Source organism: Cyphellophora europaea (genome assembly GCF_000365145.1).
Source record: "Cyphellophora europaea CBS 101466 unplaced genomic scaffold supercont1.1, whole genome shotgun sequence".
Lineage (NCBI taxonomy): Eukaryota > Fungi > Ascomycota > Eurotiomycetes > Chaetothyriales > Cyphellophoraceae > Cyphellophora > Cyphellophora europaea.
The window spans coordinates 2,572,142-2,583,520 of NW_008481797.1; the positions used below are offsets into that span (position 1 = coordinate 2,572,142).

Sequence of the window (11,379 nt, forward strand, 5' to 3'; positions counted from 1 at the left end):
GATGATGATTAGATTCGTGTATAGCGGCTTTGCGTACCAATACAGCCCACTGCGGCTCCATCAGGCAAGTTGTATGTAATATTACGGCGTCGCCTGTAACAGCCCCAGCCCCCGCGCGGACCAGGCAGTGTTGGTGAATGCGGCTCAAAGTCAGCAACGGCCCAAATCTCCTCCGTTCAGCAACGTTGCCGTCTGCTAAATCAGCAGCAAACCTGACGCTAGAGGTACTGACTCGCACTAAGCATAAGGTGCAGTGTGGCGGTGTTGTCGGACTGGTGAGCCACCTGGTGTAGAGACTTGGTTCGCAATGGCTCTCACACGAGAATACAAATGGCAAGCCACTGCCCGCTTGTCAGCCACGGTCTGTGATCGAGTATCCTTGAGTGACAACGTCTGGCTATCTGTGCCAGGTTTGAAGCATCCATCTACATCCATCATATGCAGGATACCTTTCAGGCCTCTGCTCCGCCATCAACTGGGAATGATCGTCCAACAACCCAAACTCACTCGCGCTGGCTCAACTACAACGATCTAAGCAGTGCGTGCAGCGCTGTCTGGAGTAAGTTCTCCTTGATGAATAGGAACAGAACAAGTCACTAACGGTAACCCAGGTAACTTGCTGTGCTGTTCCTGCTTCGGCAAGCGAGACGTGGAAGATCCGCCGATCCAGCATTCTCCGCTCCGCGGCAGCGAGAGAAGCATACGGACAGATTCGTCCGGTCTCTCACCAAGAGTGCGGTCGCCTTCGCCTCCTCCATTGGATCCTGCGACTGCATCTACCCACACTGGTCTTCAATTCATTGGTGACTGGTCCAATCGGGCAGGAAGCGTGTAATTCGCGCCTCTGCCACACTCAAGCGCTTAAATATCTGTGAGGCGGAGGAATACTCAAATCTTGATCGATATACATACAGACTTCTAGAAGCATGAGTGTATTCTCCCATAGATCAAAGATTGCGCATCTTATGTCCACTCGCCAGCACCGGCTCGTATGCTCATGCTTGTAGAGCGAACCCCGAAGTGAAGCAGATAGCCATGCCTACAGGACTCGAGAACGAGTGAATTGGAAGTAAGCCACCGGACCCAGATTTGGAGAGCAAACAGTCTAACTCCAGAAGGACCAAGGCTCAACAATGGGTAGGTGTTAGCATACTAGCTAGTGGGGAAGGCAGGAGAGAGGTGAATAAAGCACTGGCACCCGAGAGAAGCTTAGAACGCTGAAGGCAGGAGTCACTATCGTTCACCGTAGCTGCCGGGTCACGTGGTTTCGTGGATATCGGCGTGTTGTTTTGCCGATGACTTCACTACTGGCCATACCATAGTGCAGGTAGGCCTGAACAGCGCTCAAGTACATTGTCTTCTTCCCATGTGAGACATCCTCCATAAAGAGAACCTAGGCAAGAGCGCATTGTTCGCGTTGGCTGCCTTGCAACCTTTCTCATGGATTCAGCGGGTCCAACAGACTATCATGTCGACCGCAATTCTCATATCTTCCTCTCCGCCACCGATGTGGGCGCGCGAGCCAACCCCGGTCGACTCGTCGCCAACTCGTCCGTCCTCCCCCAGTAGGCAGCACGGGCCAGCGAGCAGTCCTAGGCGCTTCAAGACAAGCAACGTGCCGAGAAATAGTTTCTCCCGCAGCTTGCATAACGCCCGGAGTCAGCTTGCCGTCAAGCCGGGCTCGGAGAACGTGCCAATTAGGACGCCTAGTAAAGAACGCTTCAAAAATGTTGTCCAGTCCTCAAAGAGACGAAGCCCGCCCTCTGCGTCTCAAGTGGTTCTGTCAGACAAGTCCGTGGGTCCTCAGGCACAACCTCCACTCGGTGTACCGCAAGCCATGTCGAATACGGATCAGCGTGCTGTTGAGCAGCATAACCACCCAGCAACCCCACATCTGCAAACCAAAGCTGTACCTCGCCGCAGTGACTGGACCCCAATCAAAGACGACGATGTGTCTGTTCTGGCTTTAGCATTCGGGCACGCTGCTCCGAAAGAGGATCTCATGAGCAATTTCGGTTTCAACATTGCGAAATCCGGTCGCGCCAGCAGCGACGTGTTTGTTGCTGGCGCTGATATTGCTAAGAGGAGACGCATTGACCTTGTTGAGGGCGTTGGCCCTGCTCCTGTTCGGAAAGGGGCTGCGGGTGCGCCTGCAAAGAAGAAGTCCAAAACAGCTCCAAAAAAGCCGAAAACAATTACCGATCTCGTGACCTCTCATCATCAAGTCCGAGGCAAGGGCAACTCACCCATGGCCGAATTCTTGGTGTCAACGCAAGTTCGAGCCCGGGAGACTGTACCCGAAGACAATATCGAGGTTGCGACAACGTCCACCAAAATAAAGGCGGCCGCCGGGAGGCCTCATGGTCGCAAGCCGACACTCTTGTCACCTCTATCAGCCATGAAGGCATTTGAACAGCAACAGGCGGTCTTTGGCACTGCCAGCCAGCTCGTGAGAGACGACGCGCTGGTAGAAATGGAACTCAGCTCAGACCCGATGTCTCCTCAGCGCACTCAACCGACGTCAATTGGGTCCGTCACTCCTCAAACCAATCGTGGCAGTACTCGGTTCATGAAAACCCGCAACTTGTGGAGTGCTGGTGATAGGGACGAAGATAATGCACTTCTTCATACGGATGTTGTTGATCTTCATAGTACGCCACATGTTCGAGCTGCTCTCGCTGGCAAGGACGCTCTCATTGAGACTGATTGGAGAAGTAAGGGCCCCCCTGCCGCTCAGTCGTCTAGCTCGCTGCCGAATGCCATTCGTGCTGGCATGCTTGGAGACGTGGATGTTCTGAGCAGCCCAAGAATTCATAGTCGATTGGAATCAGTACCAGGCTCGTATCGACCCTACAGTACGTCAAGGGCTGTGCAGGCGATCCATGCATCAGATGCTGCTGAGTCGAAAGAAGGAGTGGACGCACAGGAAACTGCTGCCGCTCAGCCCCAGGATAAGCCAAGTTATGCCGGGATGCACATAACGGATTTGCAGAAACTTGTCAAGAATTACGGATTCAAGGCAATCAAAAGTCGCCAGAAGATGATAGATCTTCTCGACAAGTGCTGGGAAGAAAAGGAGATGCGACGTCTTGCGAAGAATCGGCCCCCAGAAGCAACACAGTCGGTGGCTCCGAAACAGAGTGATTTTATCAGTAATGTTCATGATCTTTCGAACCGTCTGGTACCAAAGACCAAGACCGTCAAGAAGCCTCGCGCGGCCGCCAGAACGAAGACGCCGGCAAAGGAGCCAAGGGAGCCAAAGAAGCGAAAGAAAGCGTCGACGGAGGCAAGCGCATCGGTGGAGAGCCCGAAGCCGAAGCCTCAGAAGAGGAAGCCAAAAGCTGCCCTCTCAGAGGAGCGTATAGTCGATGTTGATGACATACAAGACGATGACTTCACGACCTTGAACGACTTACCTGAAGATAAGCGCAAGCTGCGGGGAGCAGCACGGCCACCAACTCCCCCAGCGACATTGCCTGCTGCACATGAGGACGGTCCTCAGACGCAGAATTCCAAAAGCCATAGCCTTGGCCATGATGTCGGCCATCCTCCCATCGTCGGTCCGGAGATCGGAGAGCAGATCCATTCTGCTATCCTTCATCAGTCAGAGGAGGCTGCTGCCGACGAGGAGAGGAATCATGCCCAGCATCCGACATGGCATGAAAAGATGTTGATGTATGATCCCATTGTTATTGAAGACTTGGCCAGGTGGCTCAACGCTGAAGGCCTTGACAAGGTCCATGAGGACCGAGAAGTCACAGTCATCGAAGTGCGTGACTGGTGTGAGAGCAAAGGCATATGTTGTATGTGGAAAGGTGGGTGGAGAGGTCAAGCGTCTAAGGGAGGTGCAGAGTGAAAACAATGATGCATGCGCTCTTAGACAGGCATGGGGTTGCGTTGGCCCATGCCCAACGGGATTCGATCTTCGATGGCTCATACAAAAGGTTTCGAAGGGAGACTTGCCCTCCAAGGCCTGACTGTTCAGATGGCTCTGGTTGTGGTGATTTTGGCTTCTGAAGGAAGGCACGTGTGATCGGAGCAAGGCAGTCGCGGCCCCGTAGCCATGCTCAAATTGTTTGCGCCTCTGCATGCGCTGACTCACCACACCATTCTCGTCGCATACCACCAGGAATACTCAATATTCAATGCCCTTGTATCATCCAAGATAGTATCTACCCTCGCCATGGCATCCGACCGAGAGCTCACCGAGTTCCGCCGCCGAATCAACAATCTCGCCGTCGTTGAGGACGCGGCCGTAGACGGTATGGTTGATAACAACACCCCGAATCCTCGTCAAGACATAACCACAATACGCACATTCCACGACTACGTCCCTGATTTCTTCAAGGCGGTCCCGGTGATCCTATCGTATACGATTCTCAGCCCTCTGATGATCTTCACACTGACCGCGATTGCTACCAAACTCACTCATGCCCCCAGCAGCGTCCAATTCTGTCTCAATCGCATCGCCATTATCCATTACGCCGCCGAGGTTGCCCACATCACCGGGGTATAGGCCGACAGAATCGGGTCGGTCTTGGGATCGTTTTTAAACATCACCAATGGTAATGCGCCGGAAGCCTTTGTGCTTATCATCGCGCTCGCACGAGGTGACGTAGAAGTTGTGGAAGATGCACTGGTGAGTGCGTCCATTCCATTCTTGAGCGCAAACTCTTATACTACAACAGGTGGGATCTGTGTTGGTCAACAACCTGTTGGTATACGGCCTCGCTAAACTCGTTGGTGGCATCAAGCATGGCGTCCAAAGCTTCAACAGAGCTGTTGCGTAGAACCTGGCAGTACTAGTGACGTTCGCCGGGGTCATCCTCGGTATTGTCGTATGCCCTCTCAATCCATTGATTTGGTCGTTATCTGTCGTGAGTAGAAATCGTGGAGGCCTTCAGCCGATCTGACGGGCGGATCAGCGTAGGGTTCCTGGACGATAAAATCGACGGGAGGGGTCCCTAGACTCGTGACAGATCTTTGGCCTCGATATGTGCTGTGAATTCGCGGAACACTCCCGTCAATATCATCCCACCCTAAAGTTTCTGTTGCTGTGAGTCCAGAAGACCTCCCGTTAACACCGTCGACCGCTAGCCTTTCCGCTGCTGTGAGTACAAGGAGACCTCCCAACATTATTTTCGGTCTACTCTGGTGATATCTCCTGGACCTGGCGTGACCTATACTATTCACTAACCAAGGAATACGACTGTGGCGTACTGATATGCTGACATCCCAGCATAGAGGCCTTATCTGTATCCAGCAATTCTAGCGCCCTATACGGCACCTGGGAGCGGTTCTACGCCGAATTCTGTACCTGCCCAGCGACCTGACTCGGAATGAACTGCTTGTCGAACCTGAGAATTCTGTCTATGGCACTTCCGGCTATCAGAACACCTGCTTACATGCTTACTCGGGAGCACATTGGTTTGTGTCGTTTGGTAGCTTGGCACCCTGTCCATGAGCTGCCACTGGATTGTTCGAGCGTACATCTCTGCAGCCTGACCAGAGCAGCTGACTAACAGGATGTACTTTCTCTGAGGATATCTTGGCCAAGGCTTTGGTCATCACTATCGATATCGAGTCCAAGACGAACGATCAGTTAGTGAGAACGGCTGTTTATCGTATATTGGCTACAGTGTAAGGTTAGATTTGGCTTCAAGGGCGATCCCCACACGCCTGGAATTTCGGCGCGGCGCCCCGCGCTCGGGCCGCCTAAAGCTCACGCGGGATGCCTAGATAGATGGCCATGGCACGTACACCTCCATTCCAAGTCATTGGCCGTTTTACTACCTTGGTTTCTTGTCAGCCGCGGATAGCAGGAAGGCGACTGCGCTCGTTGGCTCCTGAGTCATGTCTCTCCCGAGCTTATAGCCGATTATCCTACCTCTACGACGTAGTCCGGATTCCGCAACAATGCCAGGTCTGGAGGGTTCGAGGACTACCTGGTGTTGAGCCGTCGCCAGCGTACTTTTGGCAAGTTTGCAACAGTGTCAACAGTCACCGTGGTGCCAACAATGTCAACCTCTACCCTCATGTACATCGTCTTCCTATACCGAGCATATTGTAGCAACTTCTTGCGGGATATCTGCAGCAGCGCTTAGTACTACCTACAGGCTGTCCTGCTGCAACCTTTTCACTAAGTCTCATCACTGGTACAGAAGCTCAGTAGTCAGTATCTTCTTTAGTAAAAGTTGCCCCCTCTAGCTAGTAATCTGAAGTATCAAGTAGTCTTTAATAAATTGTTTCATAGTAGTTTCAGTCTGAAGTCACGTGACCTAACCCGTAGATAGGCTCAACTTTCAATTCACCGGGAAAAGAAACTTGTTAGATAAAAACTTGATTAATGTTTCCTTTTTTAAGATATTGATTTTGTTAATAAATTAATCAGCTGTCAGTTAGTTGGCACGTGACCTAGTTACGGTCTCGTGTGGAGGGAAAGTGGAATTTCAAATCGGTGAGCTGCCGCCGCCGTGTTTGCACCTTCTCCCCACACCAACGCCCGCGCTTCAACCCTCTCTAATTGCACCATTGCCACTACAACTTCTCAAAAGTCCTTTTGCGCTAATGTCTACTTCTACTAATGAGTAGAAAACACCAAATATTCATGTCTTAAGTCATTGACTTCATCATGAGCGGGGCGCAGGTCGGTCAAAAGCGGCCGCGACAGGAGAGCAGACCGCTGAGTGTAAGGCCTCGACTTCTCCCTAATCTATACTCGAAGCCTGCGAGTGGTTTTCAACTTCACAAGCCACCTCTTCGTTGCGAAGCGCGTCCTAGACGCCGTCTTTCAACGGGCCATCAAGTCATCTATCTAATGGCAGCCTCGACTGACAACGCCGCAATTACATCACAAAGACCCGTGTACCTTCTCGGTGGCATCATAGCTAACCAGTTTGATAGTCTTCAGCGTTGGTCGACGTTATTGAAATCTCCTCCGATGTAAGTCGACCCACCTGGATCGCGATATCATGCCACACTGCGCCTCAAGCTGACTTGGACCTTTATAGGACGAGTCTTCGGCTCCCGCCCTGAAGCGACAGAAGTCGACACCACCTGTGCCAAATGGCGTTGTGAGCAATGGCTTGTCACAGGTAAGTGTTCACAACTGTGCTAGTGTGCCTTCCTCGCTAACCTGATTCTTAGCGTACTGCCAAGTCGGCTACTTCCGGAGCTATCTCGGGTCAAAGTAAATCCACCTCCTCCTTCACATCACAGCCTGAGTCACGTGAGGCATCGTTGTCTAGGCACGATGGCCGCGACAATAAGCCTGCTCTGTTCAAGAGTCTACCAGGCTGGAGTCGTCGGGCGGCACAGCAGCAGAATGCAACTCTACCTGTACCTGGGACCAACGACAAAGAGAAAGAGAAAGCGCCTGCGTGGCAAGTGAAGGAGAACAAGTCTCGCCAGCACACTCCCTCCACTATCTTGGAGCGACCTGCGAGGTCCACCGTGTCAGTAGCTCCAAGTCATTTGCAGCGAAAAGCCTCCTCGGAGTCATCATCTGTATTGGCATCATCGGCATCGGCATTGACATCGTCCGCATCGGTATTATCAGCTGTGTTTAAGACCATGAAGGATCCGAAGGTCTCCAGTCATTCAGAAAATGCGCCAAACCCTCTCGAGGATCTCGAGGATGGCAACAGCGACAGCAACTCTGTGGAATCTATCTCCGATGATGACGGTCCACACATTCTGGAAAAATTTGTCAAACCCATTCCGAAGGCTTTAGCAACCCGGCCTCCCCAAGCCCAGGCCCCCCCGACTCCAGAGCAGACAACCAATTCCAATATTTCCGTGCCAATCCGACCTAGTCCTTCTTCCGCCAAGACTCATGCGCCAGCTGTGCCTCCTCCAAGTTCCTCGCAAAGCTTCTCGCTACTCGTACCCCTCTCGCAGACAAAATCAGCATCGGAGCACAAGGCTCGCAAGCGGGCCCTGTTGGAAGAGTTGAAGAAGAGCACCAATGTTGCCAAAACTCGCTTGCCCGAAGTCGAGAAATATTTCGGCCAGACAGGCTTCTCCAAAACCTTCGCGGTTGATGAACAAGAGCGCGAACGTCTGCTGCGGCTCGCACCCATCAAGAAGAAGAAGTTTGATCCTAGCAAGCTTGTGCTTGATCGAGGCAATTTCAGCAACCTGCGCATTTCCGACGAGGAAAAGAATGAGCGCCCTCAGCACCCCAAAGAAATGCTCAAAATCATCTACGAGAAGCGTTTCGCTGAACACACCGGTACGCCTCTCAGATTCCGCAACGACATTAATGATGTTCGCATCGATGGAAAATTCCAGTTCATGAGTGCCTATGTGATCCGTGACGGTGTACGTCAGGCTCCACTCACCACTAATCGTGGCTGCAGCTGCACTGACACCTGCAACCCGGATAAATGCGAATGTCTCATAAGGAGGATCCAGGTCCTCGATGAAAACCATAACATCATAGAGACCAAGACAATCAGCACTTACATTGCTCATCCCTCCGATCCCTCCATCACGGTCTTGCACCCTGACTACATAGCGAACGAGCTCAATCCCACTGTTCAACACTTCGAAATCACTGAATGCAACGAGGTGTGCAGCTGCGGCCCTCACTGCCCTAATCGTGTCGTTGGCCGTGAGCGAACTTTGCCTTTGGAGATATACATGACGGAGCGCTGCGGTTTTGGCGTACGTTGCCCAACTAAGAACATCCTGAAGGGGCAATTTATCGATGTGTATCTGGGTGAGGTCATCACCGAAGCTGAAGTCCGGAAGCGCGAGTTCATCAAGCACCCAGAGGCCCCAAGCTATGTGTACAGCCTGGATTGGTTCACCAACACCAACTGTTACCACGTTGACGGCGAGTATTTTGGCAGTGCGATGCGATTCGTCAACCACTCATGCTCGCCTAATGCCCGCAGCTTCCAGGTTCAGACTCATCGGGGGGACAAACACGTCTACCACCTCGCATTATTTGCCATCCGCGACATTCCGGCTGGAGAGCAGATCACCATTGATTATTGCCCCCAAGAGGCGTTGGCTGAGGATGTCACAATTAGTGGCTCTCAAGAGGATGGCGACGGCGAGGGTAAAGGGAAAGGCAAGGCTAAGAGCGTGGAGTTGCCCGGACCCGTTGTTGAGGAAGAGGAAGGCCGTTCGCGCTGTCACTGTGGTTCCAGCAACTGTCGAACCTGGCTCTGGCGAGGACCAGGAAGGAAGAGAAGAAAGAGAACGGTTAAGACCAGCTGATTGCCGATGGAGGAGCTTCGAGAAGTCAACTCTGGAAAAGCTGATCAGAGCTTTTACTGGAATTTTGTTTAAGGCTTGGAGACAGTGCCTTATTGCGAGTTTGCTCGAGCAGACCGGGACTTTCGGGTTAATGAGCTACGAGCAAGCGATGGAGTTTGGGCGCTGATAAGAAACTGCAACGAGCTACGATGGGGGTTGGCAGACCTCCGGAATGAAGTAGCAGCCACTTATGTACAACAAGACGATGCCCATGAGGATCGGGTCGCAATGAAGCGTAGCGGCCTCTAGATGAATGAATGGAACACATGACTACAGACAAGATGCATCTGTCATTGTGTTGCTCGAGCATCCTTGCTCGATGACAGTAATCGCTGTTGTGGCAATCAGAGACGAGACGTGGAAACCTCTGACGGCGAAAGTTCTTACCTCCTGAAATTCACAGCCTTGCGCGGACTTCGACAAGGCTCCCACCACCAACGACCACCAAGTCCTGACTGCAGACTCCTGATTTTATGAGTGGTTGCGGAGAGTGGATGGCCAAAGAGACAACTGCATATGTCTGCTGAAAGTTCTAGACTGTGTCCAAGCGAGAGTTCCAGACGTCGAGCTACTATTTTGATTGACTCCACCCCCACCAGACTCAAACGCGAACGAGACAAGGCATCCCAATTGGAAGACGGATATGTGGTCCGGACTTGATGGCCCGTTCTAGTTGCAAGTCGCCATGATCGCAACGATGGTAGCTCTCACTCACCGTCACCACTGCCGTCGTTGCATTTGTGGTCGAGCGGGTTTCAAGCACACCGTTGTGGGCAAGAACCACGCGCGGACAGGTCTTGGAAGGCGAGACCAGACAGCATTTACTTCTTCGAGCAGTGGAACGTAGTGTCTGCAATAAGCATGAAGCTCCTACCGATCTTCGGAATGTTCACCATAGCGAATCACTGCAGTGGTCTCGTTATCAAAATTCAAGGAAGACTGGTACGTTGACAGTTTGTCTCCATATGCTGCTCTTACACAAAGGTTTTGCTGCGCGCAATCTGACTCTTCAACAAAACTAATTCAGGATTCCGCTACCGAATTCGAACTTGAAAAGGTCCAAGATGGCAAAGAATTTGATAAAGAAGCTCATCTCCCGTCAGAACACTCGACTTCTCTTCAGACTTCCATCTTCTCGGATCGCGAAGAAACTACTAGCTCAAAGAACTCTACACCCAAGCAACGCCAACAATGCATCTCTCTCGTGCCCTTGCCTTCCTCCTGGCAGCCTCCTATGCCTCCAGTCACGGCTCAGACGAAACTCATCATCCTCTGTCAATCGCAAATGTCAACGGCGGCAAGCCTCACGGCAACGAGCCGCATGGTGATAGTCCGCATGGGCACTATAGCAGTACCAGCAGCAGTATCAGCAGCGTCAACACCTGGGGAACGGTCTCACAGACTACTAGCGGTGCGTCAAGCACTTGGACGTCCACCCAGTCAAGCTCTACCTCCTGGCCCACCTCTAGCTCTAGCTCCGCCTCTATGACCAGCACTTCGACTTCTGGCTCTAATACTGCCTCGACCACGCAGTCCACATCATCATCGACTACAGCGTCGACCACTCCATCCACAACTGCCTCAACCACCTCAACCACCACCTCCTGGACGACTTCTTCGACCACTTCTTCGACCACCGAATCAACGACCCCCTCGACCTCCTCAACCACCACCTCCTGGTCCACTTCTTCGACCACCGAATCAACGACCCCCTCCACCACAACCACCTCTTGGTCGACCACTTCTTCTACCACCGAATCAACCACGCCTTCAACCACAACCTCGACCACCGAATCAACGACACCCTCGACCACCACCTCTTCTTGGACCACCACCTCCTCCTGGACCACCACCTCCTCAACAACAACACTCAGCACCGCCATCTGCGCCACGTCCGCTTGCGACACCGTCACCTGCTGTCCCGGCCTCGACTGCGACTCCGAGTCGTCGATCTGCACTTCTACTGCGGCTTCTTAGAGAAGACATGGATGGAGACACATATAGATGGCTTTGGTGGTGGATTTATCAGGGGTGAGGGGGCGAGGGGGAGTAGGAGGAGAGGAGAGGAGGAGAGGAGAGGAGGAGAGGAGAGGAGGAGAGGAGGAGAGGAGA

The 11,379-nt window shown here is 52.6% G+C and overlaps 4 protein-coding genes across 4 annotated transcripts; 3 read left to right on the plus strand and 1 right to left on the minus strand.

The window, feature by feature from the left end:
* Positions 1-1,837: 1,837 nt before the first annotated feature.
* Positions 1,838-3,856, plus strand: HMPREF1541_00981 (uncharacterized protein; the record flags this gene model as incomplete). The annotated part of the gene is made up of 1 exon (XM_008713282.1): positions 1,838-3,856. The coding sequence occupies one exon, from the start codon at positions 1,838-1,840 to the stop codon at positions 3,854-3,856; it is 2,019 nt and encodes a 672-aa protein (XP_008711504.1).
* A 327-nt stretch (positions 3,857-4,183) lies between these two features.
* HMPREF1541_00982 (uncharacterized protein) lies at positions 4,184-4,516 on the plus strand (the record flags this gene model as incomplete). The annotated part of the gene is made up of 1 exon (XM_008713283.1): positions 4,184-4,516. The coding sequence occupies one exon, from the start codon at positions 4,184-4,186 to the stop codon at positions 4,514-4,516; it is 333 nt and encodes a 110-aa protein (XP_008711505.1).
* Positions 4,517-7,572: 3,056 nt separating this feature from the next.
* Positions 7,573-9,228, plus strand: HMPREF1541_00983 (uncharacterized protein; the record flags this gene model as incomplete). The annotated part of the gene is made up of 1 exon (XM_008713284.1): positions 7,573-9,228. One exon carries the CDS (start codon positions 7,573-7,575, stop codon positions 9,226-9,228), a length of 1,656 nt encoding a protein of 551 aa, XP_008711506.1.
* A 1,382-nt stretch (positions 9,229-10,610) lies between these two features.
* On the minus strand, positions 10,611-11,150 carry HMPREF1541_00984 (uncharacterized protein; the record flags this gene model as incomplete). The annotated part of the gene is made up of 1 exon (XM_008713285.1): positions 10,611-11,150. The coding sequence occupies one exon, from the start codon at positions 11,148-11,150 to the stop codon at positions 10,611-10,613; it is 540 nt and encodes a 179-aa protein (XP_008711507.1).
* Between the last annotated feature and the right edge of the window lie 229 nt (positions 11,151-11,379).